Genomic DNA, 25,926 nt, shown 5'->3' on the forward strand with positions numbered 1-25,926 from the left:
TCGTGCACTAAAGCCACGTATTTAGAGTTGCAAGGTCACTATATTTTTGACATTGTTGCAAAAATATACAGTATTAAAAATCCCTTCACCTAACAAAACCAGTGCCATAAGAACTTAATTTAAAGGATCAGTGTCATTGGGCCCCCCGACTGTCGGGAGAGGATTGGGGGGGGGGGGGGGGGGGGGGGAGAAGTAGCAGTGGGATAGGGGTCGCCCGAGTAACCTGCTCTGGAGAAGCAGGTCCATAATTATAATATTTAAATAAGGCTCTGTTCTCTCTCTCCCTCCCTCCTTGCTGCCGCACTTCGAGGTCCCCCACCATGCCCCGATCTCCGATTGCCGGGGACCCTAAATTCGGCAGGATCTCTCTGTCTCAGGATCTCACGCGCCCCCACTCCCTCCCTGCCTCCCCGTATATATTGGGGCCATTGTGTTTGGTAAATCTCTGTTTCAGGAGGGAGCAGAGCCAGAACAGCTCTTCATCATTAAAAAGACTAGATGCAATAATGCACGGGATCATGTCATATGTTTGCAAACAAAAGGTTTATGCAAGATACTTTTCTTGAAGGTGGCCTTTTAATGTCGTCTGTAAAATATTAAGAGTAATATGTGGGTTATATAGACTGTAGTCATGAATCCAAGCAGCAATAATAGTATGGCCTGCACTCATGTATTCAAGTAATAATATTTGGGGTTATATAAACTATATTAATGTATTCAAGCAATAAAAACTGGTTATATAAGCTGTACTAATGCATGATTTTCCTGAATTTCTATTGCACCAACTCACAAGGGATCTGGAACTACAACTGAAGATATACAAGATCGCCTTACTGGGAGGAGGGTAGGGGAAAGATTAGATTCCTTTAAAATAACAAAATAGGATTTCCCTATTGTATTGAACCACACAAAGGACTTAGATTTGATCCCTAAACTGTGTGGAGTCAGCTAATTTCAGCAGGCCAACTATAGGACTATTAAAGCTGCCTCAGCATCACTGGGCAATGGAGGGGAAGAACCAGCCAAGGTCCCATTCCTATTCATTATCCAGTGGCACTCACTGAAAAATCTGTCTGTACAAATGCTAGATAAGGGCCAGTATTGTGATGATCCCCAGATTCAAATAACCTGCTAAAACTCACTGGGGTAGATCTTGACTTTGGGTGAGTGTAAAACGGACAATATCAGATCAGCCGCCCATTATAGATCTCTCCCAATTTTCATTTCCATTGAAATCAATAGAAATGAAAGTCAGCGGAGGTATTTAACAGACGGCTGATCTGATATCGCCCGTTTTACACTATCGTCCAAAGTCACAATTATTCCCAACAGCTCTCTGTATTACTCACTTGAAGGCAGACCCATATTAGAACAAATATGGATTAACTCCTCAATGTTTACCACTGCAAGAAAGGCAGAACTAATGGCTGTCTCATGAGAGTGTATCTTGCTGAGGAAGCTCATATTGTATCCAAATCCACACCGATGACTTGAAAGACTTGGTATAAAGGGCTTGAGATTACTGTTCATCTTTAGTTCACTTGAAAAGTACATGTCCAAATCACTTGGCATGACATAACTCAATAAGCACAAATATGGCTGCTTGTGTAAAAAAAAAATCAAAGTACACAGTTCCAAAGTCTAAGAGACTAAGAATCTCAAAAGTCATCTTGGACTTAGAACTGTTGACTGTACTGAGAATACAGGACTGTACAATCATATTAACACTATTATTTTCATTTTCATTTTCTAAGCAGAGCAGGCCTGCTTATGGAAACTACCTTTTACAGTGAACTTGAAAGTTGGGAGGAAGCCTGAATTATAAAAGCAACTTTGGCAAAAAACTGGAGGGCCAACATTGGCTTATGAGCCATCAACAACTTGCATCTATATAGCGCCTTTAATATAGTAAAACATCCCAAGGCGCTTAATCAGACAGAAATTGACACTGAGCCAAAGGAGGAGTTATTAGGTTGGGTGACCAAGAGCTTGGCTAAAGTGGTAGGTTTTAAGGAGTGTCTTAAAAGAAAGGTGGAGAGGTTTAGGGAGGGAATACCAGAGGGGTACCAGAATATCACGGAATACCTATATGGCTGAATGCACGGCTGCCAATGCTGCGGCGAAGGGAGTAGGGGATGCAGAAGAGGCCAGAGTTGGAAGAGCACAGAGTTCTTGGAGGGTTGTAGGGCTGGACGTTACAAAAGTAGGGAGGGGTGAGGCCATGGAGGGATTTGAACACAAAAATGAGAATTTTAAAATCAAGGTGATGGTGGAGCGGGAGCCAATGTAGGTCCATCCCTAGCATCCAGGAGGAAAGGAGCAAAAAAAAACGTTATTTTCTTTTAAAGCCTCAAATTGAAACAAACACACATTGCCTAGAATTTGTAGAAATTTGGACATATGGGGATTTCACAGCACTTGGATCTTTTGGTATTTCTGCATCCACACAGGCTTACTTGATTGAACAGAAAAGAGCCAGGGTTACCTGTAACATTTACTGACTTAGAAAATTTTCTGTTTCTTTTTTAAACAGTGACCCAAACATAAGCTGCTATCGGGTATGTAACGAGGTAAGAAATTGAAAAAAGATTTATAATTTGGTGTAAAATAGAAAAAAGAAAATGCTGTTTGACGTTTACTATGGCAACAAGAAGCTGTTATAAGGAGAATGTAATAGCACCAAGGTCTAGGAGCCAAAGAGTTCCAAGAATAACCCAAATTTTCTGCACTCCCACCTGTTATCTAAAAAAGCCTTCATTCCTTGTGGCTCTACAGCTACAATGTGCGATACTGCACAATCTCAAGGACTTTGCAAAACCAGTTATGTTCTCAAGAACTCTCAAGTATCCCAGAATCCTATAGGACATTGACTTTACTTTTTATCTGAACTGCTGCAGATGTATAATAATTGCTACACTTGCGTGCCAGAATTGTGAGTAGAGTTTTATATATAGCGATCAGTCAATCCTGGTGTCATATTACCTGAAACATAGCACAAGCAGCTGTAATTCAGTTTCCTCAGTGACAAAAACATTTGGTGCTAGAAAATGGATTCTCTGTAATTTGGCAGGATATGATTTCAAAGATTTTGAGAAATCTAATGAAATGTTCAATTTTCTTTAAATCGGGGTGAGATGCATTTTGAAACACTGCCACAATTTCTGTAGCTACCTTTGCTAAATTCTGACGATAAATAGTTAGTATCAAAATTGGAGAACATGCTAAACTTGACCCACAAAGGCCAAATTGAATTTATAAAAGGTAAGATTATCACCTGCGCACAGTATTCAAGGATTTATATAAAAAAAGCTTAAAACCTACCTTGCCATCTTCTTGAATGCAGGACAAGTAATTAATCAAGGAGTTTAGGAGCACAAGAATGTTGCTAGATCAGAAATACATTTTATTAAGGTTACTTTCCCAATATAAACAATCCTCAAGTAGATTTACGACTGCTGTAAGAGGGCAGAGAATTGGCCTGCTTCCAAAACGATGGTTGGTCACAAGAAACTGCCCAAGTTGAAATACCACATTCAATTTTCCTTCCTCCTGCTGGGAGATGCTGCAGCTTCCAACAAACATGCTCTGAGGTCTGTACCTGCATCCTCCTGGCTCTTTGGCACCTAACATCAATGCTCCAATGCTCATTGTCACTGTGCTGCATATCAACAGCAACAATTTACATTTACATAGTGCTTGTAACGTGGATAAATGTTGAGGTGATTGCTAGAAGCGTAATCAAAAAGTTAATGGACACCGAGCCAAAGGAGGTATTAGGAGGGATGATCAAAAACTTGTTCAAAGTTTTAAGCAGGGTCTTAAAGACAAGAGGGATGTGAAAAGGCAGAGGTTTTTTGAGGTAATTCCAGAGTGTGGATGTAGGGGGGCTGAAGGCATGGACACTAATGATTGCATAGAAGGAGGGGTGGGGGGTGGGGATGCACTTGAGTCCAGAGTTAGAGTAATGGAGAGTTCGGGGGGGGGGGGGGGGGGGGCGGGGGAGTTGTTGTAGGGCTGTAGGAAATTACAAAGATAGGGAGGGGCAAGGCCATGAAGGGATTTAAACACAAGGGTAAAGTTGAGGTGCTTGAGTGATGGGAACCAACGAAGGTTAGTAAGGATAGGAGTGATAGGTGTGGTACTTCAAAAAAAAAATCTCTGGGTGTGGAAGTTGCTGGCAAGGCCGGCATTTATTGTCCATCCATAGTTGGTGAGGTGGTAAGGCCTTCTTGAACTTCTGTAGTCCGTGTGGTGAAGGTTCTCTCATATGCTGCTTTGTAGCAGTTTGATACAACTGAATGGCTTGCATACCATTTCAGACAGCAAGTTGGTGTGTCAACCACAGTGGTATGGGACTGGAGTCATATATAGGCCATACAAGTACATTAGTGAACCAGTTACACTTTTTAACAATTCAACAGGTTCTTCTGTCACTTTTATTGGTTTCAGATTTCTTCAAAAAACTGAATTCAAATACTCCCAACTGCCGTGGTGGGATTTGAACCCACATTCTCTGGATTACTAGTACAGTGCCATAACCACTACACTACCATACCCACAGATGCAGGATAGGAAATGGTCAGCAGAATTTTGGATGAGCTTAAGTCTACAGTGGTTGGCACGGTCTCACAAAAGAGTACATTTACTTGTGTTCACTCTGGAATTTGATGTATTCAGAGTGTACTTCTATAGTATGCTTTCTTATTCATCGAAATTAGAAGCATACAGGAAAGGGTGCACTTATTTCATGCTCAGTTATTCAATCAGTTGGTTAATGGCATGGCAAAGATGTGTTGTGATGTTCTAGGATAGATACCAAACTTAAGGATTAAACCTTTATTTGAAGGTTGTAAACAATTTTACAACACCAAGTTATAGTCCAACAAATTTATTTTAAATTCCACAAGCTTTCGGAGGCTTCCTCCTTCGTCAGGTGAATGGTGTGGAAATGAGATTTTCGAATCCTTCGCATTTTAAAATCACAGAACAATGCCTGGTGATTACTGCCCGTTGCCAAGGCAATCACAGTGAGCAGACAGAAAGGTGTCACCTAAAAAGGCCACCGAATATACAAACCCCCAAAAAAAGAGAGAGAGAGAGAGAGAGAAGGAAGACAGTCATACCATTCACCTGACGAAGGAGGAAGCCTCCGAAAGCTTGTGGAATTTAAAATAAATTTGTTGGACTATAACTTGGTGTTGTAAAATTGTTTACAATTGTCAACCCCAGTCCATCACCGGCATCTCCACATTATTTGAAGGTGGGGGAGAAGGATTTAAGACAGCAGTGACATAGGTAGACTGTGGTTAAACAGAAGACAACTTTGGTGATCAGTTGTGATGTAGGAGTCCTCTGAGTGATGGTCATCCTGATGCTCTCATTAATGTAGTTCTGTCTTCAAAGCAGCTAGAGACCTCCCCAGGAATGTCCACATCCAGTCGTTTCTTGAATGACAAATTTGTGCAGGGCACAGCATACTACAACTCTGCAGGTCCTAAGAGACGGAGCATGCTCTAGCGTCTCCCCTCGGCAAACTGTCAAGGAAGCGAAAGGGCCCCTTTAAGACATCAACAATTCACTCAATCATTACTCCGGTAGAGGTATGTGTCGCATTGCAGCACTCCTCTGGCCCTAGTAAGCCTTGCACAAATTGTCCATTTAAAAAAAAACTAGATTGCCATGTTAGATAAAACATCTGTAAAACAAGACAACCAACCCAACTGTATAGTCAGCACCGTTATCATTTAGCAGACGTCAACTACAGGTAGAAAGTAGATATTTGCCTTTGAGATAGTGTTTTAATCTCTCAAACTAGCAAACTAATAGATGGCATCTTATGGATAAGACACACTAGCACTAGGCACTACTTTGGACAGCTATATTAAAAGTACATTATGTAAATAATTCATTATGTATCAATTCTTTTGCTTTTTCATAAATCATCAGCAAGGTGTCACAGGAATTGGTGCTGGTGGTACTACTGTTTAGAGCACATATAAACTATTTAGAGCTGTGGACAAAAACAAAAGGGTGAGTTTTAACCCAGAGCAGGTTTCAGGCAAGTGGGCACAAAACGAACCCGCTGTCAAAAATTTCAGGCCCAGGACATTTCAACTCCCTGGCCTCATCAACATGCCACCATTCAGCTGTCTACCAGAAACAGACAGAAAGCATAAGTGGGCGGGAGAGAAAGTTCAGGCATTATGAAAGCCAGCTGCTGGCACTAAGGGAAAGATCACTGGCACACAGGTGTGTGGGCAGGGTCTCCCGGGTGGGAAAGGGGAGGCCCAGATACTCCACTCCTCCTAGCAGGAAATCCAGCATGACTGGTCCAATAACGACATCATAGGACCCTGATTAGCATTTATGCATGAGGTTGCCACACACGTCCAGCAGGCACCTCATCCGCCGACAAAACCAGCACCATTAAAATTAGAAATTGGGGGTTCGGAGTGAGAGATGGAGCTGCTCCATTTTAACTGCTTAGCTAATTGATTCCTGCCCAGCAGGGCCGGGGTGGGGGAGAAGAGAAAGAGAGAGGGAGGGAGAGAAGGAGAGAGGAAAAAAGTGAAGAACTTGCATTTATATACTGCCTTTGACAATCTCAGGTTGTCCCAAAGCATTTTCCCAATAAAAAGTACTTCATTTGTTGTAGTGTAGGAAAGTTAAAATTCCCCCCAAAGTTACATTTACAAACTTGGGGATTGGGGAAGTCAGTATTTGGTTTGCCTGTTCTCTAATAGATCTGGCTATGGAAAAAAAAAAGTTCTTACATGATATTTATAAATCATCTGCATTGTTTCAACATCCTTTCAAGAAATGCTTGAGGAAATACACCTTCAATAAAAATAACATTAACATGCCCTAGATTATGGCATTTATATACTGAAACTCTATTTCATACCACAAGATTGCTGGTTTCATTTAAAGGAAAGGAACAATGCTAAACTAATAGAACAAGCTGTTTTCTGTATATGCTTGTGGATACGGAAAAATGCTAATTTAGAAAAACAACAGGTGGTACTAAACAGACAAAACACGAACAAACAATATTTAATAAATTTTTTAAAAACCCTGTGCTGATAAATATACATGATATTTTGTCTGTACAGTGGAGAATGTGATCCAAAAATACAAATTTTCAAGGTCTCACATCATCCAATACTTCTAAGTTGTCTAATCTGAAGTAGCAGATGGCAGAGTTCCTGTCTGAAGCTACTGCAGATAGCCTTTATTGTTGGTTTTCTTTTTACTGATGGTGTTTTGATTTTAGAGTGTTTGGAACTGCTCGGCACCCAGTTATTCACTGAGGGAAATAAAATGGAAACCCAACAATGTTCTTTGCTTTAGGAGAACGGCTGGCCTTTCGCTGCTTTGCCTCGGAGGTGTCCTGCAGAACGCCTGAGTCGTCTCCTTTCTTCATGATGCTGCTTCTCAGCCTCTTGTCGCTTCTTTTGTTGTTCAGACTATGAAGTGAAGGTTAAGAGATTTAACAACTTGCATTTCTACAACACATGCAGTAAGACTTCTCAAAGCACTTCACACCGAGGACAAAACAGTGGATGCAGAACAGAATGGGAAAATGGAGAGGATTAAGGTGGGGGAACCAAAGGCACGGGTTTTGGGGAGGTTCCTGAAAGCAGGGAGGGCAGAAATGTAGGGATAGATTTTCCGCTTTAGGCACAATCTGGAAATTGCGCTGAAAATTTGCTTGAAATTGCGATTAGGTTAGGCTTTAAGTTTCCGCTAAAATTCATTTGCATAATCACAAACATAAAATCTTCCATGAACCAGCGCAATAAAACGTAATTGTTCCCCCCCGCTTCCATTAAAAAGTATTCCTTGATGTATTTAAAGTGTGGTAACCTGGTGCAGTTTTATTAATACAACTGAAAATGGGTTTATCATCACCAAAAATATGCCTTTTTAATAATGGTCTCTGTCCTCCACCTGCAAGTAACCTGATTTAAAATCACTGAAAACGACTTAAAAAACTACTGAACCATTTTACATTTTCGCTGTTGTACACTAATCGGTCATTTAGTAAATTAAATATTTTTTGATATGAAAAGACTTTTACAACGTGACTACTAGTGCCTCTGTGCCTAACAAATTGATTGTAATTTGAAGAGCCTTCCCGAACCAGCGTAATCTTGCAATTTCGACGTGGGGGCGTGGCCAGTTTGTGGGCAGGGCCTGATTCGGGTGAAATGAATCTTGATCCAGCGTAAAAGATCGCAGAAAACATCAGCGTAAGTGGTTTTGGGCAATAATTCACTCACATTTAAAATTCCCTGGTGCTGGTTTGGCCGATTCTGCCTGGATTGCACTGATAATAATGGTGTAAACGAGCTGAAACTCTACCCCTAATGACTAAACAATGATGAACAATACATAAACCAAGTGTAGTAGTTATTATAAGTTCATCAGGGACATAATCTGCATTTGCACCCAAAAGTCCTATAATAATTTGGCGTAATTTTTAAGTGCTACTCCCTTTAATACTTTGCGCTGCATTTTCAGAATTATTAAGAGCAGTTTTTGCTCAGAAACCGGAACTTTTCAAAGAGTAAGATCAAAACAGTGGCTTATAAAATATGCATCAATATACAGTACTTTATGATGTTCATGCAAACCTATTTGACACAGAATTAACATTCAGGCGCCGAGCCCAAGAAGTTTGTGCTTATTCATGGAATGCTTCATTTTGGAACTCCTCAGGTTTTTTTCTTTAAAAATATTTAAAATGCAAACCTATTTTGGGTTGTCATAGATATCCAAAGGTACTTTGAATTGAATGAGTTGATGAAGTGTTGCTCTGTATTTGGCATTTGATGCTGACACTGAATAGCAGAAGTAGGAAATGTTCTGTTCTCAGCAGTAAGCACTTCCAACTTTAACCGCAAACATTTGCTATAGTGGTTGAACCAGTACTTTGAATTTAGGCTTACTATACACATCAGTTGGGATTTCCTGTCTCAAATAAATCTCATTAGTGGTAATTTATTTTCCTATTGTAAAACCATCAGAAAGGGCAACACAAATTTAACATTTGTTGCTTGCAACTAACACTTTCAATCACTTGTTACAAATGGAAAGAAAAGTTTGATACTCAAAAAACTGCAAGGGTTCAGAATACTTTCCCAACTTTTATAATCCAAATTAAAGCATTTGACAGTAAAGACAATCCACTTTTAAAATTTCTAGTCTGTAGATCTACTGCAGTATGTCATAAATTACACCCCAAAATAAGGTCCTGCCAAGATGAGCACTACGCTTTTTCCTAGCTGCAGAAAAATGAAAAGAATTTCTCTTACCTGTACGTGAAAGTATAGATCTTTTAAATTTTCCAAACATAAAAGAACTTAATTGTTAGTAGCATAGTATTTCTTTGTTCTGTTTTTTTTAAACTATCAAGTGGCTCTGTAACTCAGTTCCTCCAAAAATGAGGCTCCACCTCAATATCCTCCCACCAGCCCCAAAAAAAATTCTCATACTGAATTTCAGGAAATTGCTTTAATTTTATAGCAAATGTTTGCAGTTAAAGTTGGAAGTGCTTACTGCTGAGAACAGAACATTTCCTACTTCTGCTATTCAGTGTCAGCATCAAATGCCAAATACAGAGCAACACTTCATCAACTCTGTCCAACAAGGCAACCTTATTCCCAACTCAGAAGAGTGCCCCTATTGTACCAGTCTGAATTTTTTTCACTCCCACATCAGCTACGAACAACTTCATGCTGATTTGATGTTAACACTGTAGTTCTTCAAATAATCTCCACGAAACAAGAGAACTGAAGTGAGATACGGGTCACATGTGGATAAGGTTCCCATCTGGGGAAAGCTACGTTATATTGCATCACTGTGGTGGTAGTGAGGACATATTGGGATAGACTTTTATCTTCATTGCCTGGGCAATAATCTGGCAGAAGGCCTATTTAGCCCATTGTCGCTTCACCTCAACCAATTCTCTACTGATGGAAGTTTGCGATTTTCTCAAAAAGCAGTTATGCAAGATGCTAAAGGACCTGTGCTCTAGCTCAGACACAATGGTGAACTGTTTTATGCACTGGATCAGAGTATTCTTAACTGGAGGACCAAATTAAAACTTCACTAAAAAAGAGATTGTTGGAAGTTTGATTTGAATGTTCACTGCAATGCCCACACAAGGGCAGTGCAAATCACATGACTCAGTGACAGATCAAGCAAACCAACCTGTTAAACAGGCTCAAAATGATGAATATCCTTTTTGCAGTGACCAATGTTAGATTAGTATCAAATTCCAAAATACCAACTCAGAGAAGCCAACACTGAAGAAATGTTTGGAATGAGACTATTACATTTAAAAAGAGTGAGACCAACTATAAAACCAGATTTCAGATGAGAGAAAACTCGGGTTTAAATAGATCTGTGAACCAGGAATCTGTATTCCAAACCAGACTAATAGTATTGGATAGCAGCTGACAAGTATTTAGTCAAGAATGCATTCATTGACTTCAACACTTTCTTTGCCTGCAATTAACCATCTACATAAAATTAAAAGTTATCTGCCTGATGCATGTCTGTAAGATGTCAGAAAGCATGTGTCCTTTTGCCTATGTAGACACAAAGCATATTGATTGCTCAAATTTACCTATCAAAGAAGCATTTTTACAACTGCATGTTATTTGGCTCAAATTTTTTATTCACTAAAACATATTGAAATGCTCAAACTATTGGAAACAAGTCAGGTACTTCATGTGGTAGGTAACAAGCATAATCTGACTGCAACCTAAAAGGCACCTTCTAAAAAAAAGTAAAGCCTCCAAAAAGCAATTTTTAAGATTGCAGGCTTACTTGAGTAACTAACTGTTCTTAGCCATTTAGTTGCTCAGGTAAAGTAACACTTGGAGCAGTGTGAAAATGCTGCAACTGGTCTTCTGAATTACACTATTTCCATACATACAAATCTTTTCCAGCTACATTTTTATCAATGTACAAGATTTATTTTGCCTGAGAAAATGTTTCATTATTGATTGACAAACAATTGTGAGATTTGCACGATTCAAGAGCTTGTGTTTGCCAGTTTCAGGACTACATGCCCACCATAAAATATATTAAACCTCTCAAAAGGCTTTATTTGATATTATTCCATTCCGCCCCCCCCCCACCCAAACTCAGGATAGAACGACTTGAAGCAATCTTTAACAGTTGCCTTTCATTTCTGGTTAATTGGGATCAAAATAAGTTGCAATCTATCATAAATTTGGTTTCTGCTCTGTAACAATCAATCCTGGCTAAAGCACTTCACTTATTTTATAGAGCAAAAAAAGACAATCACAATTTTTAAAAAAAGTGGTGAATTTTTGAGCACTTGATTATAAGGATATAAAAACATTGGAAAAGGTGCAGTGAAGATTCACTGGGATATTACACATAGGTATTTGAGAAGTTTGAGTTGTTTTCATTAGAGCTGAGGAGATTAACAGGTGACCTGATAGGAGGTCTAAAAGATTATGAAGGCTTAGAAGGAAAGAAGTGATAGATTGTTGTCATTGATTAGCAAGACATTAAAAAGAATTAAAAGGGAAGTTAGAAAAAAATTCTTTACACAGGTGGTTAATAAGTGGAATTCTATGCCACAAATTACTGTTGAAGCAGAGTCCATAAATTATTTTAAAAGGGAATTAGATAGTTGGCTGAAAAAGATCGAAGGGCTTGGGGAGAAAGCAGTGGCATTAGACTAGGTGGCTTATGTGGAGAAAAACGCTGGCACAGACTGAATGGGCCAAACAGCCTGTTTGTGTATTATAGCATTCGATGATTCTGTATCAATGGGGATTGATCTCAGTCCTGACTACAATAATTGAAATCTTTGTTAAAACTGTAGTAATTGCAGGTGCAATATTGTCCAAATCTTTAACATTTGTCTTTTTTTATTTTGAAGGGGAGGATTTCGACTTGTGAATTAATGCTGCCTGTTCCATTTAACAATAACAGAACTTACCAGGTGAGGACTGTAATGTGAGTATTATGCAACTGGAACCAAGTTTTCAGTCCTCCTAATTAATGGTCAACATGATAATTTGGTAGTTTTATCTTATTTGTTCACTCTTACTTTATCACATCTATGAATATTCCACCCTTATTGTAAATAACATCATGGAATTAACTCACCTTTTTAAGGGTGAATGTTAACTGTTTACTGCCTACAGTGGTGTCAGATAGATGGATTGTTCCAGACCTTTCCTCATGTTTCAAGCGATCTTCAAGGGTTGTTCTGTACAATATCAAGTAAAAAGAAAATAATGGCAAGGTTAGAAATTTTTAAGTGTTTTGTACACCTCGATAGGATGTTACAAGTGCCAGAAATGTAAAATATGTAGAATAGTTATAATGAAGTTGATCAAGAACGTTATATTGGATGACTATCATAGCACACTCAGATTCCATCAACATTTTTCTGTTCCTTCCATTAACCATCCTTTCTGAAAGCGGGGGGGGGGGTTTAATGCTAAAATAGGGTTTCACTAAGTGATTGTATATAGCCACTATGGTTGAGATACCTGACAATCACTTAGCAACAGGCTATTCAACTAAGGAAATTATCCAAATGGCTCCTTTGCTGACCCAACATCCACACATGTACTTCCAATGGGGATTACTGCATAACCATTAAGGAATAGGATGCCGTGCTGATTTTTTTTTTCACAACACAGCCTGGGGACACTGAAGGCAACTGTATTCCTACCGATGGTCGGCTGAGGTCAGCTAATGCAGCATAGACAAGGAAGTATTCTGGTCCATGCGGCTCAATACCACATCATACAATGCAGTTACTCACAAAGACATGGGGTAGGGACACGCTAGGAATTCTTTTATTGAAACAAAATTGCATTACTTGGGTTTTCTGGTATGAGGGTGGAAGGGGGAAAGGGCTGGGAGATCAGGGTAGTTACTATAAATAACTGGCCTAGCATTTTAACAGTTGCTCCCGTCATTTTTACATTTTACAAACTCGCAACTGTAAGAACAAACTTCCTTTATGCAATGCCCTTCATGTCCTCAGAACATCCTAAAGTCAACAAATTAAGTCGAAGTGCCATCCCTGTTATATGGACAAACGTGGCAGCCAATTTGCATCCAGCAAGGCCCCACAAGCAGGAAATGAGACAAATGACCAGTTAATTTGTTTCTGGTGGTGTTAGCTGAGGGAGGAATATTGAACAGGACTGTGGGAGAACTCCCTGCTTTTCTTCAAAACAGTGCCACGGGATCTTTTACATCACTTGAGCAGACAGAGGGCCTCAGTTTAATGCGTCATCCAAAAGATAACACCTCTGACAAAGTAGAACTCCTCAGTATTACACTGAAGTGCCAGCATAGATTATGTGCCCATGTCTCAGAGTGAAACTCAAACCCACAACTTTGACTCAAACAAGAGTGCTACTAACTAAGCAAAGCTGACACTCAAATAATGATAAATATCCTCACATACTCTTGTTTTCTTTTAAATCAGTTATTGATATTGATTAAAAAGGTAGACAACTTTGCCCAGATATCCCTCATTTGGGGGCAGCGGAGGAAGGGAAGCAATGTGCCTCATCCATCTTCTACGAGGGAACTTTGGATTATGTATACCATCAGAAAAGTAAAAACCATCAAGTTTACTGAAACATAGAAGCAACACTCACTTAAGAAGCTTTTGTTTTCGAGCAGCATCTTTAAAACTCCTGAACTCTTCTCCAGTTTTGATCTCAAAGAATTTTGGTTTCGAATGAGTTTGCTGATCATGTTCACTTTGTTCCATCAGTCTCAATTTTTGTTCTTTGCGCAGGAGTTTATGCTGTTTTTGGACCTCTTCAACCCAGCCTCGATCATCATCAGAACTTTCAGAGCTCTCTGCATCACTAGGTTTTCCTTCTAACTCCTCCTCCTTCTGCAGATCGTAAGTACAAACATAAATTATGAAAATGTGCAAGATTTTAGAACATTTTTGTTTTGCTACAATTATTCTTATGCTTAAATCGTCTACATATGCCAACATTGAGGTTAACCAGTTTTTAAACACAGAATTCTACAAAACGATGTCCAAATGAACAACACATTAAAATAAATATTTTCAAATAAAATAATTAAACACCAGTTTAGGGACTACAACTTTTCACATCCATTTTATATATCCTAACTTTCAGCCTATATTTGAATACACAGCAAGTTTAAGGGAAATGGTAGACATATCTTCACAACTAGGATGTGTTTTTAGCTCCAAGCTGTTAGAAAGGAAGACAATAGCTGTAAAATTCGGTATTTTTTCCCCAGAACACTGAAAAGTAAAACTTGTCAATTTCAAAGCCACAATTAGTTGCAATTCTAATCTCTATTATTTTGATAAAATGAACCTTCTTCTATTGCTACTTTGTGTTCAACAATTATGACTGACATCAAGTTTAATCCTGGCCAGGTCAGATCCTCTCTGACATCAATAAAACATCAGGTCCCCATTGTATCTGTTTCATAATACATGAAGTGCATGTCTTGACAAAGACATTTCCAATTTCTTTTACTCCCAGCCTATCTTTCCTCCTCCTTAGAAATTTACTCATATTCATTTATTTCCAAGAAAGCGGATCCTTTTTTTAAAATTCATTCATGGGATGTGGGCGTTGCTGGCGAGGCCAACATTTATTGCCCATCCCTAATTGCCCTTGAGAAAGTGGTGGTGAGCCGCCTTCTTGAACTGCTGCAGTCTGTGTGGTGAAGGTTCTCCCAGTGCTGCTAGGTAGGGAGTTCCAGGATTTTGACCCAGCAACGATGAAAGAACGGCGATATATTTCCAAGTCGGGATGGTGTGTGACTTGGAGGGGGAACGTGCAGGTGGTGGTGCTCCCATATGCTTGCTGTCCTTGTCCTTCTAGGTGGTAGAGGTCGCGGATTTGGGAGGTGCTGTCGAAGAAGCCTTGGTGAGTTGCTGTAGTGCATCCTGTGGATGGTACACACTGCAGCCACTGTGCACCGGTGCTGAAGGGAGTGAATGTTTAGGGTGGTGGATGGGGTACCAATCAAGCGGGCTGCTTTGTCTTGGATGATGTCGAGCATCTTGAGTGTTGTTGGAGCTACACTCATCCAGGCAAGTGGAGAGTATTCCATCACACTCTTGACTTGTGCCCTGCAGATGGAGGAAAGGCTTTGGGGAGTCAGGAGGTGAGTTACTCGCCACAGAATACTCAGCCTCTGACTGCTCTTGTAGCCACAGTATATACATGGCTGGTATAGTTAAGTTTCTGGTCAATGGTGACCCCCAGGATGTTGATGGTGGGGGATTCGGCGATGGTAATGCCGTTGAATGTCAAGGGGAGATCATTAGACTCCCTCTTGTTGGAGATGGTCATTGCCTGGCACCAGTCTGGCACGAATGTTACTTGCCACTTATCAGCCCAAGCCTGGATGTTGTCCAGGTCATGCTGCATGCGGGCACGGACTGCTTCGTTATGTGAAGGGTTGCGAATGGAACTGAACACTTTGCAATCATCAGCGAACATTCCTATTTCTGACCTTATGATAGAGGGAAGGTCATTGATGAAGCAGCTGAAGATGGACGGGCCAAGGACACTGCCCTGAGGAACTCCTGCAGCAATGTCCTGGAGTTTAGTTGATTGGCCTCCAACAACCACTACCATCTTCCTTTGTGCTAGGTATGACTCCAGCCAAGCAAGTTTCATCGCCTTCAAGATAGGCACTTCATGTACTAAGACATTTCCAATTTCTTTTACTCCCAGCTTAACTTTCCTCCTTCTTAGAAATTTACACACGTTCATTTAACTCCAAGAAAGCTGATCCATCTTACCTTTTAAACTACAGCTCGATTGTCTTTACATTGGTACTTTCTAAAGTTACGGAGTCTGATGGTTAATTTGAGTGTTACTATCACAATGAAAGTTATGGCCTAATTCATGATTACCAGTATGGTTTGAAGCATTATTGATCATCTGATCATCTTGCTTCCTACACTATGTACCTCTTGAACACTTTGATGAATCATCTATCATTACCTTTGATTAGATATGCATTGTGCCAGATCTTAACAAATTACCAATTTGGGCTCCCACCAAAACTATGTTTATAGCCATCCAGTTCCCTTTCAAAATCACTCCATCTGTGCTGTAGTTGATGGCTTATAGTCTTACTCTTCATCTGTTTGTTTCTTTGTATAAATGACTGCCTCCATCTAACCCTATTTACTCCTTTGCTACTGGTTCAATAACTTCCTTCAGACACAATTTCAGTGCAATCTCTAGACCACAATCTGTACAATCTTCTCTTGCAAGGGGGCAACAAAAATGTTATTTGTTTCACTTCTTTTAAGAGACTGTTTCTATCCAACAATTGAAACCTAATGCTTATGATGGCCCCACCTTCATGCCCTACCAATATTCTTGGCCTCACCATCTCCTCTGACCTAAGACGTACCTCATATATCTGCTCCATTGCTAAGACTAACTCGAAACGTGCCTTTCGCAATTCCCAACTGCCTATTAAGACTACATCAGTCCAAGGCTGGAATATTCTTCTAAATCTGTGGAGGTTCTTTCAACAATTCTTTTGCACTGCTTGACAATAGAAGAAAAAACTCATCTCTTACCTCTAGTCTCCAACCTCTCTCTGGCACGGCCTTTATTTATTTACGGCCTTTCAAATATGTGGGGCGTCATTTTAGCACCCGCTATCGGGTGCGTTCCTGGCAGGGGGGCTCCGAAAATCAGAGAATCCCTGAGCTGGACCGGAGCCCGCCTCGAACCCGCGCACTTCCGGGTTCCCCGCTGATGCGCCGGCGTGCGCGCGCAGCCCCCGCTGGTGGGAATCCCGCAGGCAATTAAAGCCAGCGGGATGCTGCTTGAAAGTATTTATTTAGGTATGTCAGGTCATTAACTGACCTGATTAAGGGATTATGTGGGATTTTAGAGCAAACTGGGACTGTTTCCCACAATGGAGGAAACACTCCCAGGTCAAATGGACGTGTTGCAGCTGTCAGCCTGTGGCAGCTGCAAAGGTCCATTTGACAGGTGGGTGGTGGGGGGAGACCCTCACCCATTGCAGGAGGCCACTCTGTCACTTGGGACAAAGTTTGGCCTCCACCACCCTCCTCCTGACAGTCAAAGTCACCAACCTGCACACTTACCCCGGGGTCCGGAGACATGTACATACCTTGCGGACCCCCTCAGATGTACATCTTGCGGATGGGGGCCGCCGTAGCTGCAGCCATGACCTCCTCGGAGGGCGAACAGCATCACCAGCCTTGCCATCCACGCCTTCCACCTCTGACACGTGGAGCTCCACAACACAGTGCTGTGACACATCCACCTGTACAGCAGGAGGGAGGGCTACCGCAGAGAGAGATGCGTCGCAGAGGGCACTACCCTCGCCACAGGGTCCACAGACCGAGGCTCAGCCTCCTGGACCTCTCTGAGCAGCAGTGCACACGGAGGCTCAGTCACCCAACATGTAGTCGTGGACATCTGCAGCCTCTTTCATGCCGAGCTGCTCCTGGCTGGCCCGAGCACCATCTTCTTACCTGTCGCTGTCAAAGTCACCACTGCCCTCAACAACTGCTCCTCCGCATCCTTCCAGGGTGCAACCGGGGACATCGCCGATGTCTCTCAGTCGTCTGCGCAAACGAGCCCTGCAAATACACCTACACCCACTCTGCAGTGACACAATGGGTGGCATCAGTTGTGGGTCCTCATAGTGATCCTCAGGAGAGGGCATTATTGCACAAACCAGACAGAATTCATGAAGACATGGCAGTAGTGGTGCCAATATAATATGTAATGTGAGTTGGTCAGAAATTCAATATAAGTAACACCCATGACAAACCCTCTTACACCCTTGTGCATCCCCTTCATGCTCACGACACGTTTGCCTTACGCTGCCTACTGCACATATGTGATGCATGCCCTGTGGCTGCAGCACAGGTAGTGGCAGGTTGAGTGAGGCTGGCCATGAAAGAGATGCACGAGAGGGTGAGTATGAGATAGAGCCATGAGATTGTATGAGGATTGGGTTGAGTGGTAGTGGCGGGATGAGTACTGGCGAGGTGAGTAGGTGCAGGTAAGATGAGGATGAGGTTTGAGTGGGTATGAGGGGTGATGTGACAGAGTAGTGTTGGCAGTGCTGAAGGAGATGTGGGGTGGGGGCAGTGATGTGGCAGACGGAGTGTAGGGGAAAGACTACGTGTACGCACTTTGGTTGACCTACTGAGGTCATTGGAGCGCCTCCTGCACTGTATGCAGGTGGGCGATATGTTGGTTGCGCTGGTGGCCTCCTCTGCCACCCCGAGCCAGGCCTTCCTGGTGGCAGAGGCAGGCCGCTTCCTCCCGCATGCCGGGAGGAAGATCTCTGTCCTCCCCCTCCTCCTCACCCCATGTATTGATACCTGGAGTGAGGCATCATTAAACTGGGAGCAGCCTTCCCCCTGAGCTGCTCCATGCTGTAATTTTTGCTATTTGTTGCAGCATCTGTCAGTGGAGGACTGCCCCTTTAAATAGAGCTCCTCCAGCTGACAGACCTTACTGCGCATGCGCAGTCCGCCCGACGCGCAGATCAGCAGTGGGGAACCCAGAGGAGCAGGTAAGTGGATCCAACTAGTGGGTTGGATGCTATGATCGTGCAGGGAGCTGACTAATTTTCACCGGGCGCGTTACCCACGAGCCCGATAGCCCCCCCGCCGGAAATCCGCAGCCCTGCTAACATCTGGCCCATGGTCTCAGATGCTCATCTTCTTCCCTACTTGTTGAAATCAGTACTTAATGCACATGTTCCTACTTTAATCATTTCTAGGTCCTCAAAACAGTGGAATTCCTCAGGCTTTACTTTTGTGATTTTTTTTCTCTCCCTCCAATACTTCTACTGTACAAAAGACACCTACAGTATGTAAGCCCTTGCTCCCTTACCTTCAGATTGTAGCTTAGGCTATAAACTACACAGCAGTTTAATTAAAAACAGATAAAGAATATGAATACTGTACAAGGCATATCTATGTCTCATCAAACACTGGAACAAACAGACTCCACCCTTGCTAATACTGGACCTGAGATTGCATCCCTTAATCATAACTTCTTTGGCTTTGCCCTCAAGAAATCTTTTGCTTTTCTCTTGATGGCCTCAGAACTGGTGAACAGGGAGCTTGCTGCCCCAGATATACCCCAGGCACCAGTTGAAGCATGACCAGAAATCAAAAATGTATCTTTCAAAATCAAATAAAGCTGGCAATCATGGAATGTTTACAGTTCCAGTCTACCCTCTGCAGTGTCCATCTAATAAGTACAAGACCCAAATTCATCTGCCACCTGGACTACAAATTCTTCTCGTCTTCATGATCCAGTTGCAGAACAAAGCCAGTCACTGTACTGAATAGTTCTAAATTGATGAACAACTAAGTTTAACAAGTTTTGCAAACAAAATATATTTGCCTAGGAAGAATGTCCTGTTATTTAATTGAATATGAAAGTCATAGATCTTATCTGCAACAGCTTATGTAATTTCAGCTGAACATAACTTACAGTAACCAACATTTGAAGTGACTGCCAGTTTCTAATACATAAACCTATATATTTTTAATATCTAGATCATGATTAAACAGAGACTGAAACATGTGATTATCAAACCTTCTTCCTACAGTCTTTGGGCTTTTATAAATCTAATGTTGATTTCACCTAGTCACTACCCATCTTCCGCTTTACTCTTTTCAACTTTGATGGTGTCCAAGACTATGGGACTTGGGGGAATTTTAACCCCCAAGAACAGGAAGGTTGGCAGCGGATGGGAGGTGAAAATCAAAGTTTTTTTCGACCCCGACCGCAACCTGGCTCCAACGCACCCACTTCCAGGTTTGCGCGCGAGGCATGTACTCACCGGGTCGTGTCCCTAATTAGTGCCGGAGGGCGGATTATTAGCGGGGCAATTAACGTCGTTATGAGACGTCAAGGACCATTTTTAAAAAAAAAATGAAATTAACATAACTTCAAATTGAACTTCTCCAGTGCAGCTTTCCCGGGCCTTCTAATTCTCGCCAATGAAAAGGGAGCGAGAAGGGCCGGATCCACAAGGTGAGTGCCTTTATTGCACTGCATGTGGGCCAGGAGAAGCAGGAGTGTTTTCTCCAGGCCTAACAAGATTAACTGCTGCGATCGGCCGACCCCCACCCCACCCGCCTCGATGTCAGAGATCCCTCCTTACCTTCAATCACTAACTCTTATGATGTCCTCCATGTCCTCTTCTCAAGGCCCTCCCCCAATCATCTCCACGATCTGTCCCTCCCTGACTGCAGCCTGCTACCACAGACCTTCCTGCCCACAGCCAGCAACGGGTACGAAGCCCGAAGTAAATTTTTTTATCATTCAATTAGGTTGCAATTGCACATTCCGACCCACCAACTTTATTTCTGGGTTTCACGCCCAAAAAATGCACCCCCCCACCTTCTTCCCAACCCCGTCAAAACCATGCCCGTGGTTTCTCAAAAAGAAATGGACACAGCCGTGTTTTAGCAAATGCACTAAGACAAATCTTCTATCCCTGTTATCACTAACAATGCTTTTTTTGTAAAGCTGCAGATGTTAAACACATATTCTTGTTTATTTCCACTGCTATTAAGAGCTTTGTAGCTTAAGATGTTGCTGCTATTTTAATAAAGTGTTACCTGTTCAGTCTCTCTGTATTCCTGCAGTTGCTTAAGTTTTTTCTTCCTTTTTTCTGAGGCTTTGGACACAATTGGATTTATGAGTCTGAATTCTTCACTGGCTTCATCCACTTGAAAATCTGGATTTTCAAACATGACCTTGAATCGCTCATCTCGGAGAATGTTGGGTAGACTCTGACAAAACATCGAAAAGGTTCCAGATCTTTACTTGCTTGATATTTGTAACAAGTCATGACACAGCAAACATTTGAGAGAATAGGTCAAATTTATACATCTGTTTTGCTTAGAAAACAAATTTAAATTCCCCATGCTGTTTTAGACCATTATTAGTCAGTTTTGAAATGATGCTCTGGGGACAGTTCAGGTTAACTTGCATCTCTAATTTCCCTCTCACTTAATCTAGAGATGCATCACCTTGTTTCCCACATGATGTGGAGATGCCGGTGATGGACTGGGGTTGACAATTGTAAACAATTTTACAACACCAAGTTATAGTCCAGCAATTTTATTTTAAATTCACAAGCTTGTGAATTTAAAATAAAATTGCTGGACTATAACTTGGTGTTGTAAAATTGTTTACGATTGTTTCCCACAGGTAGTTTAGCTGAAATCAAGAACTCAACATGTGCAAAATCAGGCATGAATCAACATCCCATCAACCTGTGGTACATCATGTTACCGCTCCCCTTGGTTACCCAAGTTTTGGGATTTTATTTAGAGGACACGGTGCACAAAGAAATGGTCTATGGTTCCACATATTCCTTCAAATCCAACTTACAATTCTAGCATTCAAACTTACGATTCTAGCCTGTTCGGTTTTAAAACCCAAGTGCGAATTTTGAAAGTTACCACTGAAATTCCGTACTCAACAGGATTAGAGTAAAATTCAGCTTGTAAAGTCTTTCTTCCAAATGGAAGAGCCTGCCACATACTTTAGGAGTATTCCTGGACTGCTTCTTTGGCTTACTCTTTATAGTGTGTGGAGAACTTTGGAATGCAGGAAAAAACCCCACAGAAAGATCCCATATTTATTCAGATTAATTGCAGATCAACTAAATGAAGTTAGTAGATGTAACAACATTGTTTCATACCAGTGAACATCCATGACTCCTTATATTGAAAGTATTATTAAACTTCTACATTAAAAGGATGACTAAGCTGTTGATTATAATCTCTAAAGAAACTTGTTGTCTCATGCTTCTTTCTTGGCTCAGTTCTTAGCACATTTGCTGGAGTAAGAGGCCCCACCCAGGATTTGAGCACAAGACTAGCACTTCAGTGCAACACTGAGGGAGTGCTGTATTGTTGGAGGTACTGTCTTTTGGATACTTGGTTAAAGCAAGGCCCCATCTGTCTGTTCAGTTACATGTACAGAAAATTGCAATATTCAGAGAAGAGCAGGGAGATCTCCCTATGACCAACATTTGTTCAACCAACATTAACAAAAAGATAGATTCATTAGTAATTCATTTCACTTGTTGTATGTGGGACCTTGCTGTGCACAAATTGGCTGAATACTTACCTACGCAACAATAGTGACTACACTTAATTGGCTATAAAGCGCTTTGGGATGCCCTGAGGATGTAACAAGGCACAATATAAATGCAAGTTTATTCTTTCTTTCTGAAGACTTGCTGTATCTTCCACTGTGATCTAGCTGTTCTTATTAAAATGAAAAATCTGTTCATAATGCCTATGTACCTTGGATAGGTTTCAAATCAAATAAAAGAATTTCCTAAAGAACATAGTGTGACTTCTTCATGCAACGTCAGTCAAATTGGAAGGGCAGGAGGAGAAGGAAGAGGCATGACCAGAGATCAAGTGGAGCAGTGCATAAGCTTACAGAGATTTTGTTTTTTTAATTGGATCCTTCAGGTACATTAGTTGGAACGTCCTTTCTCTGTAAAAGCACAATTCTGACTTATTTACCATATTTTTGCACTGATGAGAACATTAAAAATAAGAGAGAAAAGAACAAAAACTACAAAAAAGGAAACATACGGAGATAAAATGAATGATTTAAAAAGGGTCAAAATTAAATGCACTATATACAGTTTTGAGCCATGAACTGGAGTTAGCCCAATTAGTCCAAAATATAGTGAATATAGGAAAATAAATAAAAGGTGTTCTGTTGCTGAGATTTCTTGATCACACACTGAATAAAATCAGGAGTTCTATGATCTGAGTTTTGAATAAGCATTTTTGATCTCAACCTTAAAGTACCTTGATTTACACCTTGTTTATTCAAAGAGTAAACAATTGTGTGAAACATTTCAACAGGTTGACAAGTGATTAGACATGTAAGAAAAAGAAAAGAAACTTGCATTTAAACAGCACCTTATCACATCTCAAAAGGGCCACACATACAAGAAATTACTCTTGACGTGGTGAGATCATTGCAAATGTGCACAGTAATATTCCATCAATAGCAATGAAATAAATGACCAGTTAATCTATTTACGGTGGCGCTGGTTGAGGGTGGAATGTTAGTCAGGGCATATTGAACAACCTGCTCTTTTTCAAATAGTGCCATTAGGACCATGAACGTCCACTTGAACCCACATAATCAGTTTCACATCTCATCCAAAGGACTGCACTTCCAACAATGCAACAGTCCCTCAGCATGTACTGGAGCATCGGTCAGTACTCAAGGCCTGAACCCACAGCATTTTTACAAATATTATTTATTATAAAAACTGGTGGGTAACACCAAGAGAGTTGATTTATTTTGTTCACACATAAATCATGGGAACCAGAAAAGATTGAAATATATAAAATCAAAATCCCTTTGAGAACACCAAGACTGTGTGAATATAACTTAGAAGTTTCAAATATGCCGAGATCGTACACTTCCAAATTTAGGATTTATATTATTATTAGATGGATCCATCAGCCTTTGAATAATCATAAAACAATGATTCTTCATTAAACTGTAAGCCCTGTGCCTTTTTCCTCTGTCGAAAAACCAACATGTTGCAGTCACGAGCGTGAGAGGGTTAGACTGATCTGTGATACTCCCAACAATTCGATAATCTAGATAAGGAATAACGGAAGGCTAATACACGAATTCTTCTGATCTCACCCCAGTGGACTCACGGTAGGTCCAGCGTCCCCGCCGGCCGATCTTAGTCTTCTTCGCGACCGGCGCACTTCCTCTTAGGATGTGACTGGCATCCCCAGAATACTGGTCACGTACTGATGACGCAAGAGGACCAATTTCACCCAGTCCTCTTGCTCATCAGTTTCGGCGACATTACTCATGGAGTGCAAACCCAGCGGCACCCAAGTCGTGCGCAAGCCAATTTCCAGGGCTATGGTAAAGTTCAGGTTGGAGTAGAAGAATCATAGATTGAGAACTGGTCAGGAAGACTAAAAGTTCATGCACAATAAAAATAAAATTGGAAAGTAAAAAAAAAGGGAAAAAAAAGTGAGGAAGCAATTAATCAAAATCTTGAGAAACTTAAGAAATACCTCACATCCAACACGACTACAGCATCGGTGGAAAATTGTGTGTAAAGATCAGAAACTTCCTGGCTATTTTGCATAGTTTCAAAAGAAAGAAAAAAGTCTGCTTTTTCAACAAAATTTCACATTGGAGAAAACACGCTTTATAGTTTGTTACCTTTCCCTTCTTTCTCCTTTGTACTTGTTCTTCTGCTTCCTCTTCTTCAATAAACTTCATTGCTAGCTCTTTGTTTATTTTTGGCAGCTTCTGTTTACAGAATTATTAAGAGAGATTATTGATGTACAATATTAATGCATTGCCTCACAACTAAAGAGAAAAAGGATCTAACTGAACACTTGCTGGACACTTGCTATTTTATACATCTGTTAACTGAACTTTGGCAACACTTCCACATTGTTATCAAAAAACCTAATTCAAGTGTGATGCTGCATCCAGATTTAATTAGATCATCACATAATGCATTGTTACAAAAACAATTTTGTGTTCTCAAAGGGAATTCCTTAAATTCAAATAGAGGTAGTTGTGAGTTTTTGGATACCATGCAATCTGAGTCACTTTAAAATGACATCACTAGACAGTTTGAGGGGATTCAAAATTGGACAGAAACGCATTAACATTTCAGTTTTCAACTGTGACCCATTTGAATTTGTATTAATGAAGACTTGCAGTACATCCTAAACCTCTTTCTAGACCAATAATGAAAAAAAATGCTCCATATTTGAAGAGGAAAAGCAAGAAGCCCCATCACTAACTATTAAGTCTAGCATCAAGCATGAAACTACCACCTTGGGATGAAGATGGGCAAATTGAGATTGTATTGGGATTGAAAAAAAAATCAAACATTCTGGTTTCTAGACCTCCAGGACCAATTTAAGAACTTTCATATTTTCCATTTCATTATTGAGCAAGGTGGATTGATATTTATATAATTCATTGCAGAATGGTGTCACGTTTACAGCATCATGAGAAGTAACGAACATTCAAAATTTAGACACTCTCTTTGTTAACCCAGAATGAATGATAAAAACAAAAGAAATGGGGAAAAAGGGTGAGAAAGGCATTTTACCAGTTACTTTAAAGGAACAGAATAGTCTGTAAATGAGTGAAATTTGATTCACTCTTGGTTTCTAATAGTGAATATAAATCACTTAGCATTACCACTTCTTAAGTGTGCAAAGTTTCAAGTTTCTTTAAGAACAAAGATGAAAAGAAATCCATTTTCTTCGTTATGCCATTAACACTTAATACCAACTGAGCAGTGACCTCTTACCTTTACTTGGACTCTTTGAGCACGTGTTTCTTCTATCTTCTGCCTAATCTTATCTTTTCGGTATTCCTCATAGGCAAATGGATTTGCCATAGCTTTCACCTTTTAATTACACAAACACAACAATTAGTAATCCTCTTTAGAAAACCATCTCAACTATTTATATTCCAATAGGCCCTCTCAACATAGGTTAGGTTTGATTTGAAGTAAATAGATTTTAAAAAAAAATTAAACTTGCAACTTTACCATTTTTATGCACAAAATGGATATATTTAAGTAACTGTAGTATTAGAAAGGCCTAAAACACAGACTGTGCATAGTGCAGTCTTTAAAACAACAACTTAGGGATCAATCCCTGAAAGCAACTATACTTGCACACTTGCATACCTTGTGATACAGTCGAATGTCCATGAAGAAGCCATGCATGTATGCGCGAAGCAATGGTGAGCCAATAAGATGAGTAAGACCTATAGTAACAAGGTACAGCACATAAATACACTGACAATTTTTGCTAAAAGT

The 25,926-nt window shown here is 40.7% G+C and overlaps 1 protein-coding gene and 1 long non-coding RNA gene across 4 annotated transcripts in view; one reads left to right on the plus strand and one right to left on the minus strand.

The window, feature by feature from the left end:
- LOC137321709 (uncharacterized) overlaps nt 1-22,379 on the plus strand; it is a 54,882-nt gene extending 32,503 nt beyond the window's left edge. For 2 of the 3 annotated variants that reach the window (XR_010962890.1, XR_010962891.1), the window contains exons 3-6: nt 2,534-2,570; nt 11,927-11,989; nt 13,817-13,927; nt 20,733-22,379. This is a non-coding gene — a long non-coding RNA (uncharacterized lncRNA). Of the gene's footprint in view, nt 1-2,533; nt 2,571-11,926; nt 12,004-13,816; nt 13,928-20,732 lie in introns of all 3 variants that reach the window. The other variant, XR_010962892.1, reaches the window with a different exon arrangement.
- Nucleotides 7,035-25,926, minus strand: part of nol10 (nucleolar protein 10) — a 64,182-nt gene continuing 45,290 nt past the window's right edge. Inside the window, exons 15-21 of the mRNA XM_067984269.1 lie at nt 25,795-25,874; nt 25,411-25,509; nt 24,297-24,386; nt 20,675-20,848; nt 13,674-13,918; nt 12,157-12,259; nt 7,035-7,466 (exon numbers count right to left, since the gene is read on the minus strand). Coding sequence (XP_067840370.1) covers nt 7,347-7,466; nt 12,157-12,259; nt 13,674-13,918; nt 20,675-20,848; nt 24,297-24,386; nt 25,411-25,509; nt 25,795-25,874 — 911 coding nt within the window. The 3' untranslated portion in view covers nt 7,035-7,346. The remainder of the gene's footprint in view (nt 7,467-12,156; nt 12,260-13,673; nt 13,919-20,674; nt 20,849-24,296; nt 24,387-25,410; nt 25,510-25,794; nt 25,875-25,926) is intronic.

This window comes from Heptranchias perlo, chromosome 5 (assembly GCF_035084215.1).
Source record: "Heptranchias perlo isolate sHepPer1 chromosome 5, sHepPer1.hap1, whole genome shotgun sequence".
Classification (NCBI taxonomy): Eukaryota; Metazoa; Chordata; class Chondrichthyes; order Hexanchiformes; family Hexanchidae; genus Heptranchias; species Heptranchias perlo.